General features: G+C 28.7%; 2 protein-coding genes across 4 annotated transcripts; one reads left to right on the top strand and one right to left on the bottom strand.

Moving 5' to 3' along the window:
• On the bottom strand, window positions 251-5,765 carry LOC109358820 (fatty-acid-binding protein 2-like). The gene is made up of 11 exons (XM_019603280.1): window positions 5,661-5,765; window positions 5,010-5,574; window positions 4,090-4,312; window positions 2,661-2,736; window positions 2,425-2,527; window positions 2,075-2,143; window positions 1,534-1,570; window positions 1,370-1,444; window positions 1,231-1,282; window positions 980-1,024; window positions 251-683 (listed from the first exon to the last, which is right to left on the bottom strand). Exons 2-11 carry the CDS (start codon window positions 5,477-5,479, stop codon window positions 586-588), a joined length of 1,248 nt encoding a protein of 415 aa, XP_019458825.1. The 5' UTR covers window positions 5,480-5,574; window positions 5,661-5,765; the 3' UTR covers window positions 251-585.
• On the top strand, window positions 13,006-17,639 carry LOC109358839. 3 transcript variants are annotated; one of them, XM_019603310.1, is made up of 13 exons: window positions 13,006-13,113; window positions 13,217-13,328; window positions 13,442-13,503; window positions 13,619-13,669; window positions 13,765-13,791; window positions 14,098-14,202; window positions 14,630-14,737; window positions 14,928-14,999; window positions 15,107-15,157; window positions 15,643-15,705; window positions 15,793-15,917; window positions 16,293-16,500; window positions 16,768-17,639. In XM_019603310.1, exons 2-13 carry the CDS (start codon window positions 13,220-13,222, stop codon window positions 17,479-17,481), a joined length of 1,695 nt encoding a protein of 564 aa, XP_019458855.1. In that variant the 5' UTR covers window positions 13,006-13,113; window positions 13,217-13,219; the 3' UTR covers window positions 17,482-17,639. The 3 variants fall into 3 exon arrangements, with proteins under 3 accessions (XP_019458855.1, XP_019458857.1, XP_019458858.1); XM_019603312.1 differs by having other exon boundaries at window positions 13,015-13,117; XM_019603313.1 differs by having other exon boundaries at window positions 13,022-13,123.

Here is a 25,327-nt window from a genome sequence, read left to right as displayed (position 1 = left end):
TGATTTCTTATCAAGTAACCTTTCCCTCCTCTTCTGTTCACTGCATGACAAGTAGAAATCCACCTCACAAAAACAACCATTTCTTAAAAGTTCATCTTCAATTCATCTTATGAATCCCATCCATGTAACAAAATTTTGCTTCCTTGGAGCAGTTTTCTTCATGTATTAATTTCATCTCAAATCTTGGTAAAGCATCAACTTAAAACCACTTGATACTAATATAGCTGAGAAAGCCAACAATGAATAACGAAGAAAACAAACATACAGATCCTTATCTGTTTTTTTCCTAATAATTCATTAATGTTACTATACATTCTAACAGGGATAGGAGCATCAATGCATAGCATGTCATCAAATAGGAACAGAGGGAATTTTCCAAGGAGAACCTAATTTGAGCTACCATAAGGACTTCTATGATTCAAAAAACAAACCTTGAAAAGTAATGCCTATGAGGAGTGATCTTTAATACTGAAATCAACTTCATGACACCAGCGTTTGTGCTATAATACGCAGAGGGTATATGCGGCGGATGCCCAATTATCCATTCCAAAAAAACAGAACAATTGGGATAGAAAACAGACTGCTTTAACAACTCCTAATAATATTTGCAACGTTCCTGCCGATTTCTTCTTTCGTTTGCTCCGATACAGGGGCATCGCCAATGTACATGTCAAAGAAAGCCCCTACAAGTTGAAATATTAGAGCATGGGTAAACATTGACATTAGACGAAAATATAGGTAAAGTTTGGTATATATGTTTGAATAGGGCAGAACAAAACATAAGGATTTTGTTTATATTTCGTGCATTCTATAAACAGAACAAGACATGAGATAAAAGAGTAGCACATTTTAGTTCTTCCATTGAAGCGGTGGAACCAAAGAGAACAAAACAGATTATCCTGGTTTGTTTATGCGCCGAAAGATGTCATGGAAATGGAATTTGGTAAAATACAAGCACATGAGTTCGAATATGACTTACGACATAGATCTTTGCTGTGGACACTTCCTATCTGATTGCCACCAACTGTATGGGTGAAACAAACACTCTAAGTTAACACAATTTCTCAACCATCCAAGCTATAGACAGAGATACTAATAAGAATTAAGCATGCCAAGTCTTAAATATCAGAGAGAAAATAGACCAAATAGATGAGGCTTTTTCCTCTCTATCCTGAGACCAACAATATAACAGCTTATAAAATCAATGACGTGTTAGCAAATAGTACTCACTTTCAGTAATCAAACATCCATCAACTGTTCGCCGGAACTTGATTACTGTCCCCTGCAACATTGCAATAAAGCTAATGTAACTCTATGACATCTTTATTAATTTAGGATAGTAAAAAATAAACATTGACAGATTATTTACCAAAGGTAATGGGATATCCTCTGTGAAGTAGGAACCAAATGCCGTAAGACAATGAAAGTCTGTGGACGGATTTGTCTGACCAAAAGTGGGGGTGGGGAGAAGTTAGAAGAACTAATCCAATGTAGAAACAACAAATACGATTTTACAAGAGGGAGGTAGAGTACCTTAACTAATCTAGCTCGAAGTGATTTCTCAAAAGCACTGCAATAAAGGATATAAATGAGAAAAATAAAATCATAAATTGTCCATTGCCTTGCAAATTTAATTTCATAATCAACCTATTCCACACATCTTTATTTAGAGGCTGGACTGGTGCCTTACAAGATAAGGCCTGCTCTTAACCCTTGACAAGGTTGCCATTATATAAAATTGAATGGTTGGTTCCAAAATGTTACTTCAAATAAACAAGTCAGCCAATTTATGTTATAAGTCAAACATGGTTCATCAAATGCTCAGGGAAAATCTATATTTTCAGAATTGGTAATTCACTATATGTACAACGGCATAATAAAAAAATTATTGACTTCGGGAACACACTAAAATGTTGTTTAAAGGTTATATACAAGCAAATTTAAGACCAACTATTTTGTTTCTCAGATAGAAAAGGGGTGAAGCACAGCAGGGGGAGGATGAGATATCGTTTTAAAAATAAATTTTAAAACCAAGCAAACATTGCACAATTTAGAAGAGAAAAAAGTTACTTACACTTTCACGCTGTTAATTTTCATGCCCTTGCAATTAACAACAAGTCTGACAGTCATATTGATATCCTCTCTGCAACAGTAAAAGGCTTAGTAGGTCCATCAAAATTAATACCATAACCGACCAACAAAATTGCATCTGTAAGTTTTCAAAATGCAGAAGTAGATAATATTTATTTTAGAAAAATGATATGTGAGAACATTCAATGGATTAGCTAGACCTGGCCAGAACTCCACACATTTTCCCATGTTGTTTTTAATAAACAATGTATATTTAATTATCATCACTAGAAGGGAGGGCATTAAGTCCTAAAGAAAATATGCATCTATAAAAAATCACATGATTTTTGAGACCTGAGAAGATCCTGGTAGAAATCATGATGGCTATTCAGTTCATCAACAGAAATTGATGCATATTTTGGGCCCAGTTTCTCACAGAGGGAGCACGGATGAACATCTGTCAAATAAAGGCCAAGAATGGCACAGTAAACAAAGAGTTCTGCTAAAATGCTACAAATAAAGTATCAATGATATATTTTTCTTTTCAAAGGAAAAGAAAATGGCTTCATCAAGTATTCAACAAAACTTACAAAATCCAAAAGCGTAGACCTTCAGGGACTTGATTTTAACTATTGTCATGTTTTTGGACCCTGTTCCAACCAGGACCTGAAGCAAATTTAATCATTAATTAGTTTATATAAAAAGGAAGGTCTATATAACATTGCATATGGTCATAGGAAAATGGATGAAGTTCAAATAGAACTGGAACTAATTTTGCATAGGTACTACATATCATATTGCCTATACCTTGAAATATAACTCTATTCTCTCCCATTCTATCACCTAACCCATAATAACATAATACACAGTTCTCTTTGGTATGGGTACGAGTACGTAATACACGTATGTTACCCTATTAAAATATCAGTACGTTAGAGCTAAACTTAGTTGATATATTATGTATATTATTTATATTTATACTATGTCATTCACTATTAATTAATAATATATTTTAAAATATTTTATTTTTATTTTCTTTATACATATCCAATATATATTTTTTATTATGTCATGAAAAAATAAAAACACTGTTTGACATTATGTAAATATGAGAAGACAAAAAGCCAAAATATGTCATCAGATTGGGATGTCCAGGTTCATTCCCTATTATTTTTCGAAGGAATTTATTATCACTTTATACTACCCAATACAAATGAGGTTAAATACCCTGTAGTCCTGTACTCTACTCCACTACCCCAAGTGTAATAATTGCTAAAATTTGAAAACATAACGCACATTCATTTTACACAGCCTAATGACAAGAGTTTTTTATCCTATCATTGCATATCCACCATTCATTTTCAATTATCATTGACTTTTAAATAAAAGCAACTCAAATGAATGGTGAATGATGCACTGAGTGTGTATAAGTTTTTACAATGACAATGCATGAATATTACACTCCAACAATTCTCGTTTTTTAATGCACTGTCACACACAAATATTTGTCTTTTGATATATCTCCTGCACATTGCAGCCAATGATTGTTTCCATCTTTATCTTTCACATTTTATAGACTCCTCTCTTCCAATAGCTTTATGGGACTGTTTTTATTGTCATTTTGCCAACCCCAATTCCTTTCTCTGTTCTTTCTTGTACTTAAAATGTAGGTGAAAACTTTGGTTTGTTTTTTACAAGGAGGTAACAAAGGAATCAGAGAGAACTAGTTCGCAAACGAACCGCGACTCGGTACACACAAAACGGTTCTCAGTTAACTTGACCAAATTCTGTTTCTATGACCTAACCACTGTCATTATTAGTAGCTACTTACTAACTAAATTTCTAGTCAACTACCGTATTTCGTAACCAGCTTTAACCACTACATCAATAAAGCAAAAAAACTAGCAACATCATAACTAAAACTCATTCAGATGGATGGATCACAGAAATTATGGAAAACTGTAAACCAGATATTAATACAGAAAATAAATTAGGCTGAACTCCATTCTATCACCTAACCTCAGAGTTGAAGCTGGAATTCTGAACTCCAGGTAATACATTATCCAGAACCACAGGAAATTCAATGCCAGTTTTAGTCTCCACTGCAGATTTTGTCATGTTCAATTCGGAAACAGATAGGCGAGGACATCCTTGGCTCTCCACATCCATATGTATTTGGTCAATGCTTCCATTCATTTGCACATCAGGATTCTGCAATGGGCCAGCTAAGATATTTGATGACCTAGAAGCAAAATTTAAATAAAAAAAACAATTATAAAAACAAAAGGACTCATTTAGTAAGACAAGAAAGTAAAAATCACAAACATGGAGGAGGATTGTAGTTTTCATTTATTTGATATTGTTCCTAGTTTCTGTAAAATTAAACTCTTGATGGATTGTGCCTCTACTGTTTATAGTAGGGGGATGTAGTCTGTTTTCTTTTGTTTTGGAGCTCTTGCTCCCTCTTTTCCATCCAAAAAAACAAAGTAAAAATCACGAACATAGAGAGACTCCCAAATTAAGAATAAATGGTCAAATTAGTCCCTTAAACATACATGGTTAATCAATCATATAAGTCTCTCTGAATGATGGAAATTACTCTAAAGATCATGAATGTGCAATTTATCATTCAAATTAGTCTCTGGCGCAAGTTAACGTTTGGGCACGACACTTACGGACTAATTGTTGAAGGACAAAAACACACATTCAAGGACATCAGCCTAATTTCCATCATCCAAATGCTAGTATGGCCAACCCTATACTTCTGAGGGCTATTTTATTTTTGTCAGAGACTCTTTGTCTTAGTAAGTCAAATTGGAATGTGACTAATCTAATCTATTCGAGCTGGAACAAGGACGGTTCCTAGGACTAATAGGATTTTTCTTCTAATTAACGATAAAAAAATCAAAAAAGAAGTTCTTTTTGTTCATGGGACATACAAGTTTTGAATGGGTGGTACCAATGCTGCAGCCAATGATAGAACAGGGAATGACTGAATCCTTTTAGCTTCTCTCCAAATCACCCTCAAAATAAAACTTGAAATTTTCCCCAAAGTCACAGAAGATGAAGAAGATTTCCTCTTCAATCTAAAAGGAAACCCAAACCTTGCCACATTATTAGAAACAATAGGTTTAACCTGCACAGGACCCATAGTTGAATTTCCAAAACGATGATAATTATTCATAGAACTTGCTATGTCCTGAACCAAATTCGAACTAGAGGAACTAGATAACCAGAATAACAAAGCACCAGCGAATTTTGTCACGCGCCCAAATGCTTCTTGAATTGCTAAGCTTCCAGGAACAAAGAATTTTCTAGAATTGTGGTAATGCAAACCAAAAATAAAGGAATCAAAAGGAAATAATATATCTGGATCCGAATCCATTGAAGATAACCAATCGTTCCTCATCTTAGAATAGTTTTTAAACTTAGGTCAAATAATTTGAATCTATAGACGTTAACGTTGCGTAGCACAAAACAAAATCACTTGATCGATTGAACAACCTGCAATATATACAAAAGAAATTATAATCACATTTTAATTTACATGAAGATGGTAACTATGAGGATCAATGAAAAAATTATTGTACCTGAATTTGTAAAAGCTGAATTACAGAAATTGAAAGGAACTATAAAGAGGCAAAAAAAGCTGGAAAAATGGTTTTTGATGTTTATTTTAATGAGAGGAAAGGAACGAATCTGAATAGAAGGGAAAGAAATTAGGGTTGCGTTTGGATCGGGGGATTTAATGCGAATCGATGAGGTTTGTGTTTAAGGAAGTGTCATTGGCATTGATGCAAACTTGCAATTGGCCTAACATATATTGAAGGAGAGAAAAGAGAATATGCTTTTGGGCAGGGAAATAGAATTGGAACAAGTCATAGTGTAATCAAAAGCTAACAAGGATGTCTCTTCCAAGATATCTATGTACTCATGTACCTAATTAATAAAATTACATAGAATAATGTGAAAATATTAATTTATATTATTATAATATATTTTTTATTTAAGTTAAATTTTTTAATTAGACGGAGATATCGAGTGAGAAAGGAATAGGTCCCTGTCCATCAAAAGCAACCTTTTCTTGACAAAAGTTGGAAAAGTGGGAGTTACAAAAATACTTTGTGGTTGGACGGATTTTAGGAATTTCATCTCGAAACTCAACTTAATTTAAGTATGTGAATGTTTGATACAGTTGATTGTACTTCATTCGGAATTCATAAAGTGTTTATCATTAGTTTGATTGGCTATGTTCATCTACTCTGTTGATTATTTATTTTATATATTAAATTTAAAGATTATTTGTATGTATATGAGTTAATATATTTCACCTTATTTATTTAACAAACTTAATTTTCATGTGAATTTCAAATAATTTGATTCTTGAATTAAATTTATCGAACTAAAAAAAAGTTGAATATCACGTTAATTTGATTGATTGTCCTTATTTGTGAATCACACTATGTGTATAAGTGTATTGGCATGAGAAATATTTTGATATCTATACTATATATCAAAAGCAACATTTCTACACAAAAGTCGGAAAAGTGGTAGTTATGAAAATAATGTGTTGTAGGATGGATATTAGGAAAAAAATTGGTTCACCTTGACTTAATTTAATTTAAGTATCTGAATGTTGAATTTGTCGTCTAAAATTAGTTTTAGCTCATTGGGAATCCATAAAGTGTTTATTATTAATTTGATTAGTCAAGTTCATCTAAAGATTATTGATTATTTATTTTATATATTAAATCTAAAGATTATTTATATATATACTAGTGTATACAGACACTTTGTGTCTGCGGGAGAATATTGTGTGATACTACATATTCAATTTTTATATAGTTCATTTTTTGAATTAGAATGTATTTGTTGTGTTTGGTATACTTTATATTATATTTTTTGTTTGTTTATGATATATATATATATATATATTACCGAGTACGTTTATTAATTTAATGAAATAAATTATATTTGATTTTTGGCTCGTTTATTTAACGAACTTAATTTTTAGGTAAATTTCAAATCATTTGGTTCATAAATTAAATTTATCAAGCTAAAAATAAGTTAAATTTAATTGGGTATCACGTTGATTTGATTCATTGTCGTCACTTGTGGATCAGAAGGTGTGCATTTGGCATGAGAGATATTTTGATATTTATACTTTATATCTATTTTATATATGTGTCCAAAAAATATATTTATTCAATATTTTATATATAAAAGTAAAATATTGTGTAACTATTAACATATACTAATCTCCAATTTAATTTCCTATTTTGTCATTCACATTTTTTAATTTCTACAAAAAAAATCATATATTCATATGTAACTATCATTAACATAATAACCACATATCTCACCTTAAATTATACATTATAATAAATAATAAAAAATTATAATATTAAGCACGTCAATATAAAAAAACAGTTATAATTAAAATGAAATATATAAAAATTGAATACTTAACAAAAATAATTAATACCATAAATGAATATTTGTCCACACACTAATTATCCATCTATACTTTATACTTACTATATATAAAAATAAAATATGATGTAATTTTCACTTCATGTTATGCTCTTAACATTATTTAATTTTTTACAAAAAAAAAACATATAATTGCAAGTAACCACCATCAACATATTAATTAACCACATATCTCACCTTAAATTGAATATCTCATAAATACAAAAAATATAATATAAAGTACATCGATTTCATATTTTGAACATCTCATAAATGCAAGGTAAAACGTGGTGTAACTACTACCATATACTAATCTCCAATTTCATATTTTGTCATTCACATTTTTTAATTTCTACAAAAAAATTCTTATAATCATATGTAACTGCCATAACATAATAACCACATATCTCACCTTAAATTGGACATTATAATAAATAATAATAATATTAAGTACGTCAATATAAAAAACATTATAATTAAATAAAATTAAATATATAAAATTGAATACTTAATAAAAATAATTAATACCATAAAATAAGAATGCGAGTTAACAGATATGAGATATTTGTCGACACACTAATTATAATAATAATGGAATTTGATATACTCGGCATCTACAAAACTTTAGATATCACTACATAAATATTAAACTATTATAATATAATATTATATATAATACTATATATAAAGATAAAATATGATCTAACTACTACCATATACTAATTTTCAATTTCCTATTTTGTCATTCACGTTTTTTAATTTCTACAAAATCATATAATCGTATGTAACTACCATTAACATAATAACCACATATCTCACATTAAATTGGACATTATAATAAATAATAAAAAATTATAATATTAAGTACTTCAATATAAAAAACATTATAATTATCTAAAGTGAAATATATAAAAATTGAATACTTAATAAAATATTTAATACCATAAAATAAGAATGCGAGATAGCATATGTTGAATATCTGTTGACACACTAATTATAATAATAATGATATTTGATATACTCAACATCTACAAAACTTTAGATATCACTACATAAATATTAAACTATTATAATATAATAATTGTTGATGTATTTTGTGTTATTAAGGGTATTCTTTCACCTTTTTGATAAAAAACTAATTATTTTCGGGATGTATAGTTGCTCATCTTAACTAATGTTGTTCTCAAAAATCGAATCATCGACCTTTTGATCGTTCTGGGTGTCAAAACTAAATATAGTTTATGACCATTAGTTTCTTCTTCTTCTTTAATTTTTTTTCCTTTCTATTTTTAGAAGTCAATTTTTAGTTAAAACAAATTTTTGTTTTAACTTCCTTTCCATATCAGAAAAATTCATTTTTTTGTTTTGGTAGTTAGTTTGTTAAGTTCAGGACATTGGTTCCTATAAATTCTTCTCCTCTTTAGCTTTGTAAACAGATAAAGATTGATTGATTGTTCAATAAAACCAAACAAAGGAATATTCATTGAATCCCTTGCCTTACTCGTTTTTCGATTTGTTCATGGAGTAGTGATCTCCATTCAGTGGCTTCATTTCATTCTTTCTGATTCATTGATATCATTTGTTTAAGACTGGGATCTAACATGACCATAGACCATTGCCTTTAAAAAACTAACATCCTGCCAATACTTTTTATCCTTTTGTAATTGTTGGCACAGTTTTATTATATTGAAAATGTGGTTTACTATAAGAATATAATATGATGTAGTGACAATGTATAAAACTCATACATATAAATTATGAGATGATACATTTTTTTCAATTAATATAATTTGACTTTGAGTTTATTTAAAGAAAGAAGGTTTGTTTGACATTTCATTTTTATTGCAACAAATGAATGAAAGAATTAAACAGAATGGCAAATTAATGAACAGGGTTATAAAAGGAGTGAGACTCCTCTTAAGTAATGAAGAGATAATTGACTTTTTCCTTTATATTTTAAGAGTAAAAGTGTAATATCATTTTAAATAAAATAGATATAAATGTCAATGTGTGTTACCTTATAAAAGTATGATCACATGATGAGGTGTGGACTGTGACAGGTACAGCATCGGTTGAGGTTTGGTGCGCGCGGCACCGTGTATATTTTGCTTTTTTCTTTCTCGAAATTTAACCGAATGCAAACTCCAATTTCCACGAAACACTAATAGCTCGACAAAGTCTAACGCATGGGGCTGAGTTAATCTTCAACTTAGTTTGTGCATGCAATGCACATGTTTCTTATTTCCCATTATAATTCTAGACTTGGATACGTTGTTGACTTGTCCTTACAAATATGTATTGAAATTTGTTCCGATAATATTTTTAGTTTAATCCATATCTATTGATATTGTTTTGGTTTCAGTTTCAGTTTCTTACGTTAGTTTTGGATAAATTTTACATACTAAAAACTAAAATCATATATTGTTTTCAAAATATTGAGTAAAATAGATACCTCCATGATGGATTTGGACAGAGTCCGTATACATGGCGGCCCATAAGAAAATGTGGCAAGTGCTCAGTATAGGATTCATAATTAATGGGGTCATAGATATTTTTCATCTATATAACTAATTTTATATCAGAAAAAGATGTATACACTAAGAATATTGTTTAGACTATTATTGTATCATCTATCATTTATTTTTAATAGTATTGACTTTTAAATAAAGTAATGTAAATGAATGGTGGAAATGTATTGACTCTGTATAAATCTTTACACTGTCAATATACATAAATTTTGCACTCATTTTATATTTATATGACAAGTGTATATACTATTGTTTTTTTTATTATTTTATAATTTTCTATGGTGTCAATTATTATTATTCTTAGTATAAATTTGTTCTTGTTGGTTGTAATGGTTATGTTATCATACAGTTGATGTGTGATTGAAATAAATGTCTAACCAATAGTGAAAAAGTATGACACTGTTTATCGATCCTAAAGAATATGGGCACAAAAATATTAGTCTAAAATTCTCAATAAACAACAATAATCGAGTCGACAGAATATATTTTATGTTTTTACTATTTGTATCAAAGTTCTCTTGTTCAAAAATTATTATAAAAACATTAATTAATTAAATCGTTTTGGTATATAATAAGTATTTATTTTTATTTCATTGTGAAAGTTTATTTTAAGCCCTTAGTCTTATTTTATATAAATTACACTAATAACTTATGAGTTTTAGTGAAATTATATAAATTATTTTTATCATTTTTGTACATACACAAATAACCCTTGTTTATACTAATACATAACACTAACTATTTCTATATGAGAAATAAGTGTATCCTTTAAACAAAATAAAGAGTGATGAATGTAATTAAGTTAAACAAAATATGATATATTGTGAAGACAAGTCAAAATAGTATAAGAGTCAATGTCTCTTTATTATTTTTGGTTTGTAAAGTACATCAATAATTCTAAGAAAATATTGTTTAATTATATTATATTGTAACGAACTAAAAATAATGAAAATGTACTAACTCATATATTATTTGTATTTGTTTCCACAATATACTATATTATGTTTAACTTAATTACATTTATTACCATTTTTGTTTAAAAAATTACATTTATTTCAATCACTATAATGTATATAATAAATTAGGGGAGTTTGCATAGATGTATTAGGGGAAACACAAGATTTGTGATGATTGTGTAAAAGTTTTATAAACTATAAATACATTATCTACTATTTATATTTAATTATCATTGATTCTTCAAAGTAAAATACAAATAAATAATAAATAATATATTAATTGTATATAAATCTTTAAGCTCAAATATAATAAAATGTGTGGTTACCTAATAAGAATTGAAAAGTTAATAAGAGTAGTGGAGGATAATGGGTTGTTAAGAATACAGAGCCCAAATAGCGAAGAAGAAAGGAAAGAGGGCCTGCCTAGTATAATAAAGATGTGAGATAAGTGTAAAAGATGAGAGTTTGTTTAAAAGTTTGATTGCATACAAAATATAGTATATCCGTATACCATTAACATTTTACTCTCAATTAGAGTTCAATGTGAATTATTCTTTTAGATAAGGATAACTCAATTAAAATTCATAAACTTTTGAATGAGTAAACATATTCAAATTTATATTGTTCATCAGCTCTAATGATGATTATGAATATACATATAAAGGTAAATAAGATTCTTAAATCAATTTTTATAAAAATAATAATTTTAACATATGCAATATATATTTATATATTAATATATAAAAATATATTTTTAAAATAATTACTAATATTTTTGAAATATTAATATATTTATATATGTGATTATATGTTTAATATGTATAAATTTAAAAAAATCTATATTCATATGTGTATTTGTAATTGGTTCGACTTATGAAATTGACGAATCATATTATACTTGAATCAAGTTCAGATTAATTAATTAATGAGTTTGATTTTTAGCTTAAGTTCAATCATTTGATTTATAAATTAAATTTATAAACTAAATAACAAATCAAATTTTAAATGAATGTCAAGTTCATTCATTTTATTGATAACCTCACACTTGAAATGAACTTCCTACATATATACCTTGTTCCATTCCAAAGAAGAGACATATATATATTTCATGGGCAAAAGCATGGGAAAAATTGTTTTTCTACATATTTAAATTATGTTTATTGTCTATCTATAATAAATGTAGATAAGTTCATTAAGTTTAATACACTATAAATTAATAAAATATTTGATAATATAATCGTTAAACATTGATATCCATACACAAAATTTCTATTAAATCTTACTTGTGTAGTGAATTAGAATGGGTATAAGATATGTATTAGAAAACTTACTTACAAAAACTAATAAAAAAAGTTGCATAAATAATATTCAACCCTATTGATTACTTAAAACTTAAAAGTTTTATCTTCTATCTATACTACTTACAAAGTAAAACCCAAAATAACTATTCTTCCTATTTTTTCTCACTATTTTCTAATTTTTTATCAAAAAAACCATATATAACCAATGTTCTTCTCTAACGAATATATGTTACATATTATTTGGTTAAGTATTTCTTCTTACATTGTAACTATCAGTTTTGAATGTAAAACATGAATGTTCAATTTTCTAAATTGAACATTACATAAATCGAATAAATTCAACTGTAGATTATAAATATTTAACATAAAATATTATATTTAACATTTATGACATACAAACTATATATTATAAATGATAGAAAAACGAGTTGGCAGGCACGACATTGCATGTCAACACGTACTATATAAAGCTAAAACTTGAAATAACCATCATGATTCTATTTTCCTATTTTGCCCTTAATATTTTTTATTTCTAAAGTAAAACTATATAATCCTAGATAACTATAATTACAAATTTAATACTTAATATCATAAGAATGCAGGTAAACCCTGGAAGCAATAATAAAAATAAAATAGAAAAAAATAAAAATAAATATATATAGCATAAAATAAAATAGAACAAAATATAAGAAGGTTATGTTCTTGGGGTAAACCCTGCAAGTATACTTCGATCTAAACACAATTGAAGCAGCAGCACATACAAAACACTAAGCAGAATTCAAAGTTGTACGTTGAATTATAAGTTATAACTAGCTTCTTTTCTTTTTTATTCTCTTTTTATTGTTTTTCACCAAATGCTTGTTCTTACTTGTACCCCTAAATTATGCAGGGAATGGCATCAGAAAGTACCCATGATTCTGGGGCACCCCAAATACAATCACAAATACAAAGGTTGCAAATTTATCCCACTACAAATAATGGGGTTTCCCCTTTTTGGAGAGGTACCTCTCTTTTCTCTCTCTCTCTCTCTCTCTCTCTCTCTCTCTCTCTCTCTCGTGATCTTGCTTGCAATTCCCAACTACAAAAAGTTTAGATTTTTGGTTTTTGTTTGTAGAAAAGTATGAAAGAGAAGCTAAGAAGTATTGGGATGTCTTCTATAAGCGCCACAAGGACAAAGTTAGTTTTCCCACCTTTTGTTTTTGGTTTAATAAGTGACTCTCTGTGTTTTTATTCAAGGCATTTGTTATAAGTAATTTGAATTGACTATAACGATGATTATACCTTTCTGCAGTTTTTCAAAGATCGGCATTACTTGGATAAGGAATGGGGATATTACTTTTCTGTGAGTGAAAGGAAATAATATGTACTTTTTTTATTTGATGTGTTTTTAATGCATTGCTTGTTGTACTAATGAGTTAAGTAAATTATTATTTTCAGGGTTCAGGAAAAAAAGTGATTTTGGAGGTATGTTTAGTTCATTTATAAGTTATGATATCAGGTTATCATTGACTAAGTAGTAATAGTAATACTATAATAATGTTGAGCATATATGCATACCACAGCATTGCAATCTGATCAATGTGAAAAGATAGTTATTTTGGTCTTAAATTCTGTGTGAAACATAGTATGATTATGGTGATTGATAGAATGTTCCAACATGGTTTTTCTTCTCCGGTGTTCATTATTTATGTGATCTCTTCTGTTCATGCTCCTTTCAGGAGGTCTTTATCCTAGCAAGTTGCTTAGTTAATAATGTTATTTTCTTATCAGGTTGGTTGTGGAGCTGGGAATACTATCTTTCCTGTGATAGCATCATATCCAGATGCTTTCATTTATGCGTGTGATTTCTCACCACGGGCTATTGAGTTGGTTAAGGTTGGAAATCTCCTTTTTCGTAATCTCTGTCTATTCATCTTCTGTTCATATAAGCATACATAGCAACTTGATTGTATGCTTCTTGATTCAATCTTGATCTATTGGTGTTAACATTTTTGGTAAGATTCATCATGCAGAGAAAATGAGAAATGTAAATCCACCCAAGTGTCTGTAACATTGGTCTAAATCACATTGTATAAAATGGGCAGACTTTGGGGAAGCCCTTTAAGTATTGCTAAATCGTGGATATAAATTGCACACAATTTATCCATTGGGATGTAGGTGGAATTTTACAACTCGAGTTCCTATTACTTGGTGCTCTTCTGCTACATTGAACAAACTTTAGGATTTGGAGTTCTTATTTTGATTTCGATAACTTACTGTTTATATACATCTAATTTGAACAAACTTGTCTTCTTTCTTGCAGACACATGAAGACTTCAAGGAGTCCCATGTTAATGCTTTTGTCTCTGATTTGACAGCTGATGACCTGTGCAAAGAGATTCTTCCATCTTCAGTGGATATTGTTACTATGGTATCTGAAATCCTGAATTGCAGTTATAATATTTAAAGTTAATGTAGAGCGATTACAGAATCACATTTGCTTTTGTTTGTTCCAACCTTATCATTTTCTTGCCTTATTTCTGATAAACTTTTGTTCTCTCATTAATGAAAAATAATTTTGACCGTCATTTAAGACTTTAAGTTTCTGACATGGTAAGCAGATATTTATGTTATCTGCAGTGTCCCCAGAAAAGATGCCTCAGGTTTTGCAAAATATCAGAAAAGTTATAAAGGTTAGATATTTTTGTATTTATTACTGTGAATTTGTTAAATGTTCCATAAACCTCGCTATATATTTTTCATCTGTGATTAAAGTGGTCCCCTTCTTCTATTTGCACAGCCAAATGGATATGTTCTGCTCCGAGACTATGCTACTGGAGACCTTGCTCAGGTTGACTTTCTTGTATTTTCCCTTTTTAATTTTTATTCTATTGCTAATGCTAGTAAATTGACAAGTGCACCTTTTTATCCAGATTCCATATAATTTTCTTGTGGTAATTATTTATCTATAGTGGCTCGAAGAATTAGAACACACTTATTCTTTTTCTATTAAAGCGGTTTGAAAAACTTTTAGTTATGATTATACCAAGGTAGGGAAATTCCATTCTACATGTTTCTTTGTTGGTTTAGGAGATGACATAGTATGGTTTTGTTTGATTCGGGTGATTCTATCCTCTTTAGAGTTATACGAGTATCCTTAAACCTTAATGCCAATACAAAACTGTTGGGTCCTTAGCTTAAATATGGTGAATTGGCAAACAAATTTTCATTTGAATTCTACTATTTGCTTTGTGGAAAACAATTTGCCTATTAAATTTTGGCTGGTGATTTTTTTGAGCAATTGATGATTTATATATCTATTTTTATGTTCTCTAGGAAAGATTCTCTGGCAAGGATCAAAAGATTAGTGACAACTTTTATGTCAGGGGTGATGGCACTGTAAGTTTTCAGTTCTGGCCATGTTATCTTGTAACTTAGTTTACATGAGCTTCTTCTTTTCTAATGTAATACTTTTTCCCTATCCAGCGTGCTTATTATTTTTCAAATGAATTCTTGACAAATTTATTCAAAGAAAATGGATTTGATGTTCATAAGATTGATGTGTGCTGCAAACAAGTCGAGAACCGCTCAAGGGAGTTGGTAATGAATCGGTAATAGACTATATACCAAGTTCCTTTTTTGCTAATTTTTATATGGTAATGTAGTTGTTTTATAACAATTATGTTTTTGCTTCAGATAACCTAGCATATAAGATGCTTTCTTGTTCCTTATTGTGTCCATTTCCAATTTCTTGGTCGTTAGGATTCATGGTCAATACAGATTCATATCCAATGATAGATATTACCTCCCCCTTCCCTTTTAAACACATTGAAATGATTGAAGTTTTTGTATTTGGAATTGCTAGAGATAAGGGGTTTCATTTGTTTCCCTTTATCTGCTGCTTAATTTCTTAAAAGGGTTGTTTCATCTTCTCCGGAATGTGTAATAACTCTTTTATATCCTCCTCCTTTATTTGGTGGTTTCAGGCGTTGGGTCCAAGCTGTATTTCATGTCTCAGACAGTTCCAACTCTTCTTCCAGTAGAGAAGCCGATATCAACCATCTTGATAGTGATAAGATTGATGGGGAAATCAAACAAAACAATTTGAATGATGGTTTAAATGACTCTGCAATTGACTTGTCTGAGGGGGTGGCGTTTGACATGTTTGGAATCTCACCTTCCAGTCAGTACGAGGTAAGGCTTCGCACATGCTTACCTGGTTGTTGCTGATTCTCTTAGGCTCTAACCGAAGTTATCAGTTGTGAAAGCCTTTTTTTCTTTTTTTCAACTGAGAAGGCTAATTTTCCTTCATTATTAATCTCATTCTTTATTAACAAGGGCATTTATGTCATAAACAAAATCCTAATTGCCTATTTGCCACAATTTTTTTCCTCTTATTTTTTAGCTGTTAATTTTCTTATGTGGTCACATGGTTTTCATCTCGGAAATTATTGCTGTTAGATTATTGAGGTCAACCTTAGAGGCTGGAATTTCAAGATTAATTTACTTTCAAAAGAGTACCAACATACGTGCAAATCAACTGGTTTGATGCTATGGGAATCGGCTCGGTTGATGGCTTCTGTCCTTGCAGAAAATCCCAACATCGTTGCAGGAAAAAGGGTCTTGGAGTTGGGGTGCGGCTGTGGGGGAATCTGCTCTATGATCGCTGCTAGGTATGCTGATCAAGTAGTTGCTACAGATGGAGATGCTTTTGCTCTCGACCTCCTGACGAAAAATGTTGCATCTAATATCGAGGCATCGTCGCTGACTAAACTAACAACTAAGGTACTGGAGTGGGGAAACAAGGACAACATAGAAAGCATAAAGGAAATTAGTGATAGGGGGTTTGATGTCATCATTGGCACAGATGTGACATACGTTGCTGAAGCTATATTGCCTTTGTTTGCAACTGCAAAAGAACTGATAGCTTCCGGCGGAAGCAGTAAAGACGATAATGTTCCTGCACTAATTCTTTGCCATATTTTTCGCCGTGTAGACGAACCAACCTTACTTTCGGCTGCAGCACAATTTGGATTTAGATTAGTAGACAAGTGGCCGGCTGAAGTTTCTACTAATTTGTCTCAAAGCATTATCAGCAATTGGTTTTTAGACAATGGTTTGAAGGATGATCTTCCTAGTACAGCATTGAACATCTTGCTCTTCAGCTTGGAGTGAAATTATATTTTATCTTCAATGTCAGTTATAATACAAAGTGAAAAGTAGAGTGTATTTGTGAACTTGATTCATTTAAGTACTTCAGAAATTTTGATAATGTTGTAAGTTATTCTTTTTAACAGTTATTTGGAAATGCAAATGCATGTTTTTTTTGTTTAGGGATTTTGATTGTTTTTTACTGTTTTGAGGCTATATTTCTAAGATGAATCCTTAGCAAAAAGTAATGGCAGCAAGCATTGGAAATGAATTGTCTCCCGTAATGGAAAGGTAAGTTATTGAGTTTGTATTTACATACGAGGATAAAAGTGTCACCAGAATGCATCTAAAGAGTAAAAGTTTCATTTCATACAATTTTTTTCTTTGTTTTTTATGCACTTTTCTCTTTAACACCTGAGAGAATCTTAACCACATACAATTGTCACCCTAAGCTATATTACACACTAGCAAGTTTAAAGGCAAGAGCTAGAAAGGAATAAAAACTTGGAAATATATTTTATTTCTTTTACGTTTGTTTTTGCTTCAAGTAGCATGATTTTTTTTGCAATATTTTATTGGTGATCAAAGGTTTTTCCACATATTATGGTTGTCCCTTTTAGCAAATACTACTCAAAGGAGTCAAACATTAACCTTTGACTTTATATGATACCAAGAATTTAACATGTTCTTATACCAATGAATCAACCTATTGTAGATATTTTGCTTAGAGTAATGTTTTATTGAGAAAAGGAAATTCTGTCTCATGCAACTAGAGTTTAGATTTAATTGTGGTTGTTGGCTAAGTTAAAGTGATAGGATACTTGTTTATATCTTAATAACAAATATAGCCCCATTCATAAAAAAGAACTAGTAAAATTTTGGGTGTATAATACTTTTCTTATTCTTTATGCGACTAAAAGGAGCTTATGGTGATTTTTATCTAATAAGTGAGTTAAACCAATAAAATTTCCCCCCTTCCTCCACAAGAATGAACATTATCAGAAATAAAGAAATGAAAAAGAGGACTCACCCAAATTGGAGCATTGTATTCGATTTATTGCTATTGAAATTAAAATAAAAAGAAGACTTTACTAGATGATTTCATTTTCTATAAGCAGTTTAGTCCGAGGTGCACGTACATATTCGTCAGTTTATTCTGTGTTTAGAAATTACCTTTACATTACAATGATGTAAGTAATAGTTTAATTCTAAAAAATATTTTTGCAACAGAGAGAGCCTTGTTAGGATAATGAATAAAATATAGAAAATGATATATTTAAGGAATTTAAAAAATTATGTATCTAGTATTTTTATAGTAAAACTTATTTTATTTCCATTTATTATCCCGCCATTGGGATGAGCTTATCAAATTTGGTTTTTTTGGTGTACCAATAAAATTGGTTTTTTAGATGATATCATCAGTTTGAAGATGCATGTATGAATGAGCACGAGTGTATATACAAACATGTATCATATATATTTTGATGAAAACAAAGGTTGATAAAGATAAAGGAAGACAAAGTTCAATATAGACAAGGATCGACACCATGATTAATGATCAAGGATAAGCTTGAATGGATGAGCAAATCAACAAACAACGAGTATCAAATAAAGTCAAGACTTAAGTTCATACAAGGCAAAACAGTCAAAAGAAGATCTAGAGGCTAAGTATTTTATATATTTATTAGGTCTTAAGATGTTTGCTTAATATGAGTATAGGCTAGGATGAACCCCAATAAAAGTCTCGCAAACTAAAATCAATCATAAATAAAATGAGACTTGCATGCATACATACATGATCTCCATGCACATGCATATATACATGATCTCTATGCACATGTATACATACATGATCATATGTTTTTGAATGCATTTAAAAAAAGTTTTTAAATCATACATCGTTCAAAGGCATGCATCATACTTTTATAAATCATGTAGGAAGTTCATTCATCATTGAAATATCTTTTTAGAAACTCATTAATAGATTAAGAGATATTTTAATCGATTAAACATTGATTTCTTGAGGATCCGTTAATCGATTAAGTAAGGGTTTAATCGATTAAAGGTTGTTACTGTTTCTGTTTTCTGGTATTTTCAAGAACCCGTTAATCAATTAAGTTTAAGTATAATCGATTCATTGCAGTTTATAACATAATGATATATTAACCCAAATTTTTCACATTGCTTTATTATTGAGGTGCACATTGATTCATAGAGTTAGAACACATATTCGAAATAAACAAATTACACATTTTGTTCAGAAAATCTTAAGCTCTAACTTTTATATCTTTAGAGAAATTTTCAAAGTATTCTTTTGAGAAAAAGAAAATGGTGAATCTTTACAAGATACCCGTTGAGCTTAATTATCAAATCTTTTGTTAAAGAAATCTTGCATCTCACGTTCTGTTCTGTAATTGTGAGATCTTTTAGAAGAGTTCTTAGATTCTAAGAATAGTGATTAAATCTGCACATTGAGGTACACATATAACTTGAAAGAATTGTTAGACAAGACAACAACATATTCTCTTGGTGTGATTGTTATCGCTATTGATAGAGAATAGGTTTGGGAAAATTCTAGTTGTTGTTAGGTGTGTCTTCACGAGAAGCAAGAAGTCTTGGTATTGAGCGATACCTGGCTGGGGCCTAATCGTGAAAAGATAGGAGATCTTAGTAGGCGAGAGAGAGAGGTCAAACTGAAGTTGTCAAGAACATAGAGATCAAGAAAGTAGCGTCTTGCGTATTGTATTGGAAGCTTGTTTGTAAAAGTACATTAAAGATTTCATAGTGAAGAAAAATCTCTCAAGATTGGAAGGGAGGCCTTGATGTAGTTTGCAATTGGACCCGCAAACGAACCAGGATAAAAGTTGTGTCTCATTCTTCTTTTCCCTTATCTTTTACATTTTCGCATTACTTGATTTACTTAACTTGACATGCATATAATTATATATTAATTGCATATTTTGTATTGTGCATTTATTGTTCTTAATCTTCTATAATAAATGCATTTAAGTTTAGTTGAATCTTGGTAATCTTGGAGATCGAAAGAACATTGTTCTCATTGAACAACAACTAAATAATCGATTAAAATGTTTAGTTAACCGATTAACAACATAACAAATTAATTAATTATAGATGTGTTTAATCGATTAAACAATGTATAAATTTGTGTTTTCTATTTGTTTATCAAGCAACAATAATCGTATACTGTATCACCTATTCACCTCCTCTAGGTGAGTTAATAATATTACAAAACGTTAATTTGGTTGTTGACTTTATATATTGTCAACCAATTTGATCCACCTACATAGTATTCATTTAGTGGTCTAAGACACTGTTAGATATTCAAAAAGACTAAAATGTCAAATATATGATTTATGAGAATGACACTTATCGTGAGGAACAACCATACATCTTGAAAGACTGAAAGAGATTAGTTCATTAACCGAAGAGTGATAAAATACCCTTAGTAGGATAAAAAAAACTAATTTCATTCATGACTTTTCACATCATTGGTTAATGTTGTTCCTAATGTTAATGGACGTTAGTTAATGATAATGGAGTGTGTCAAGTGCTAAAGTCCTCGCTTGAAACCTATTTCCACTTTTAGTACATAAACTAGCAAGTTACTCGTGCATTTGCACGGGATGATATTTTTTTGCTTCATGATTAAGAACACATATTACATGTGTATTTATGATTAAGAATATGTATGTTGCTCGTGCATTCGCATGGTTAAAACCATACGTGTTACTAGTGCATTCATATTGTTAAAAATTATTAATTATATATAAAATCATACGGTCAGACCATACAGTTTAACTGTTTAAAATATGACATCTTCTGGTTTAACATCTTGCTCGACTTTCCCAACATTGTTTTTTACACATACATAACATGATATAGGTAGTAGTATCCTATTAATCAAAAAATTATTAATAAATTTATAATTTCATTATTATTTGATTCTAAAATAAGATTAGTATAAAAATAAATATTATTATTTGACTTTAAAATAACTATAAACAATATGTTATGATTCATATTATTATTATTTTAATATTGTTATAGTAACATTATATTTTAATATTGCATAGGTAATCAAATTCCTTTTATTTTTAAATAAATCACATACATTATAGAGTTAATTTGTTGTATCATCATCTTATTATATTTGATCGTTTAACTTAATTGATTAATTATGTATAATGTCATTTTTATAATTGATCCATAAAATTTGAGTATTTATATTTATTTATGACATTAAAAATATAATTATTTATTTATCAATATAATTCTAATTGTGCATTAAGTTTCTGATGTTAAATAATTGTGTAATATGCTCAATTAATCATGCACGTTATGCAATTCAATAAATCAGACTAAATTATAGATTAATAAATCTAAATATAAACAAAATGTCGGAAATGATGTAAAACATTAATGAGTAGATATTACTCAATTAATATTCCATAAATTCATTAAATATAATACTGCAAATTTATATTTCATTTTTTTAAGTGATCCATAAATTCAAACAACAAATATTAATATTCTGAAAATTTATTATTGACGGCAAATTTATATCAGTAATAAACATTGCTTAAAATTAGGGAATTATAAATAATTTAATCAAAATATAAATCAAACAAATTAATTATCACAATCAAATCAAATTGCTTTAATATTTTGATTGTGACATCCTATTAAAGATTAAATAGAAATTAATCGAAAAACGCAATGAAAAATCAAATCACAACACTAATTTTGAGAACAATTATTTAATTTTTAGATAACGGAATAAAAGATATTCAAAGACAATTTTGCCTAATAAATTTGGCTTCCAAAATTAAATAACAATTGATTAATTGTGTACAATATCATTTTTGTAACTGACTGCAAAATGTTGAACTTTTATGTTTCTTTATTATATTATTATTTAATTATTTCTTTATCACTATAATTATAAATATGCCTTAAACTTTCAATGTTAAACTAATCATGTAATATGCTCAATTAATCACACTTGTCATGGAGTTCAATGAATCATGACAATTACATATAAATATAAATTGATCCATAAATTCAAATTTTGTAATTGATCCATAAATTCAAACAAAATAGAATATGAATGGAATTAATATAAATATATTTCGCTTATTTATTACTTACAATTATGAAAATTTATATCTATAATGAGTCTTGCTTAAAATTAACGAATCATAAATAATTTAATCAAAATATAAATAAAATCAATTAATTATCATAATCAAATGAAATTTCTTTAATATTTTCATTATTACATCATATTAAAGAGAAATTCAATCAAAAAACACAATAAAAAATCAAATAACAAAAATAATTGTGGATGACAATTATTTAGTTTTTAGATAATAGAGCAAAATACATTCAAAGACAATTATGCCTAATAATTTCAGTTTCTAAAGTGTAACTACCAATTAATATTACACAATTAATACATTCAAAGACATTAATGAGTAATTATTACTCTATTAGCATTCAACAAATTTATTAGTTATAATTATGCAAATTTATATTATATTTTTGTAACTCATCCATAAATTTAAACAAAACAGAATATAAATGAAATTAAATATTAATATTCCATAAATTTATTACTTACATAGTAGAATATAAATGAAATTAAACTGTCTTTAGTGGTTATGATTAATATGATGATAACATTTACTATGATTAATTAGATAAAATATATATATTCAACAATTACACATGCCAAATTATTTATGATGAGAATAAAAAAATTAAAGATTATTCTTACTAATATAAGATTGACACATTTAGATAATGAAAAATAATAATTTCGAATGTAAAAGAACAAAAAAATAATAAAATTAAAGAACTATTATTCTACACTCAGATAATGAATATAACCTCTAATCGTTGTATTATAGGATGTGAGGTTTCTTTTCTGCAAATGTCGAAACAAAGAATATGGCCAGTTCGTATTTCCTACTTTAGAAAAATAACCACACAGGAAAAAATATTTTAACAAATATCATGTGAGAAAAAATAATCAAATTCATTTATTGTGCAAATGAGAATAAAATTGAAGATTTTAGTAAGATAGAGACACATAAACATAATACTAACCCGTAGATATGCTTTAAGGGAGAGTCAAACTGCAAATGAAGAGATAACATGATAAAAGCGAGATAAGATGAGAAGATAAATAAATTCATAACAACAAACAAACAAATACAATATTATAACTTGTAACTAAATGTGTGTATATATATAAATGGAGATCAAGTACATAACATAGTCATTGAGGGTTTGGTCATTGTTAAGGATAAAATCCTTGTAAATCACACACTAAGGAAAATGATTATTGGAAGAACAAATCTACAAAATAATGAAATCAATCGTACCATGCGTACAATATAAACAAATCCAAGAAAAAATAAGAATACACATACATAATAAACAAAAAAATCAATTAAAATATCTAGAAAATAAGAACATATCTAAATGTAAACAAATGAATGAAAAAATCAATAAAAATGCACTTTAAACAACATATTTACAAAAGAAGAAGAAATCTACAATGATGAAGATTGAGGAACAAGATACAGAAGTCATCATATTAGGTTAATGAATGAAAAATCAATAAAAATACACTTTAAACAATACATTATTCTCATTTGGGAATGGAGTATCTCCTCGTATAAGGAGATAAGTTATCTCCTCCTGCTAGTGAAATCATGACATGTGTCATGTTTCATCATTTTCTATAAAAATATTTTTTTAAATAAATAAAATAGCACACATGTCACATTTTTACTGGTTAGAGGAGATAAGTTATCTCCTTATATAAGGAGATACATTATTCTCATTTATAAAATAAGAACAAATCTACAATGATGAAGATTTAGTATCGGGATACATAAGTCATCATATTAAGTTTAACGAAATGAAGATTGACGAATGAAACATTGGATTGTAGACATGTGAGAGAATAAGAGAGAAATATGAAATGAAATGGGAGAAGAATATGGAGATATGAAATGATAATGGTGGAGAAGTAATTCACGTGTTAAATGAGATTCAATCCCCTTTATTGTGAGGTGTAATTTCTTTATAGGATAAAAAACAAATGGGTCTATTAATCATTAGAATTAAATTGTATAATGAACAAAAATGGAAAATTGACATGTTTTGGAGGGAAAGTTTTGATTGAGAGATTGACATATGTTATGATGGCTTGAGAGATTGACACATATTATGATGGTTTGAAAGATTGACACATATCATGAAAAAGTTTTTTTTATTATATAGGTAATGAATATATGGATCAATTTGGTTCCATCCACTAATCAATTTGGTCTCATGAAGAAGTTTGAGATGCATAAGCGAAGCTGACATGTAAGTGATGTAACATGCCACATTAAGCACTTTGTTACCATTAAGTGATGTCTTATAGCTTCGAGACTAAATAGACCGAAAATGTGAAAAAGCATGGACCAACTTGATATTTTATTCATTTACATTATCATTTGAACTCAAGTCCTTATAGGATGAGTCAAATCCCTATCAACTATGCTTAATATTTATCAATTGTAAAATATTGTCTCAGGTTCTTTCTATAGGAACATTTTGATAAAGTTCAAAAGGAATAAAATATCCATTAATATGGTTAATAACATTATATTTGTCAATAATTAAAATTATTTTTAAAATTATCCTTATATTTATCGAGACTCGTTATCTTTCTTTTCATACTCAATTAATATTTTTATGTTTTAATTGTGGAGATTTTGGCAACAAAAAAAATAATGAATGCATTTTATAATTTGAATGAGATGTTATAAATAAATAAAAAACCACAACCAAA

The sequence above is a fragment of the Lupinus angustifolius genome, chromosome LG10, assembly GCF_001865875.1.
Source record: "Lupinus angustifolius cultivar Tanjil chromosome LG10, LupAngTanjil_v1.0, whole genome shotgun sequence".
Lineage (NCBI taxonomy): Eukaryota > Viridiplantae > Streptophyta > Magnoliopsida > Fabales > Fabaceae > Lupinus > Lupinus angustifolius.
This window is presented reverse-complemented; position numbering and strand designations above follow the sequence as displayed.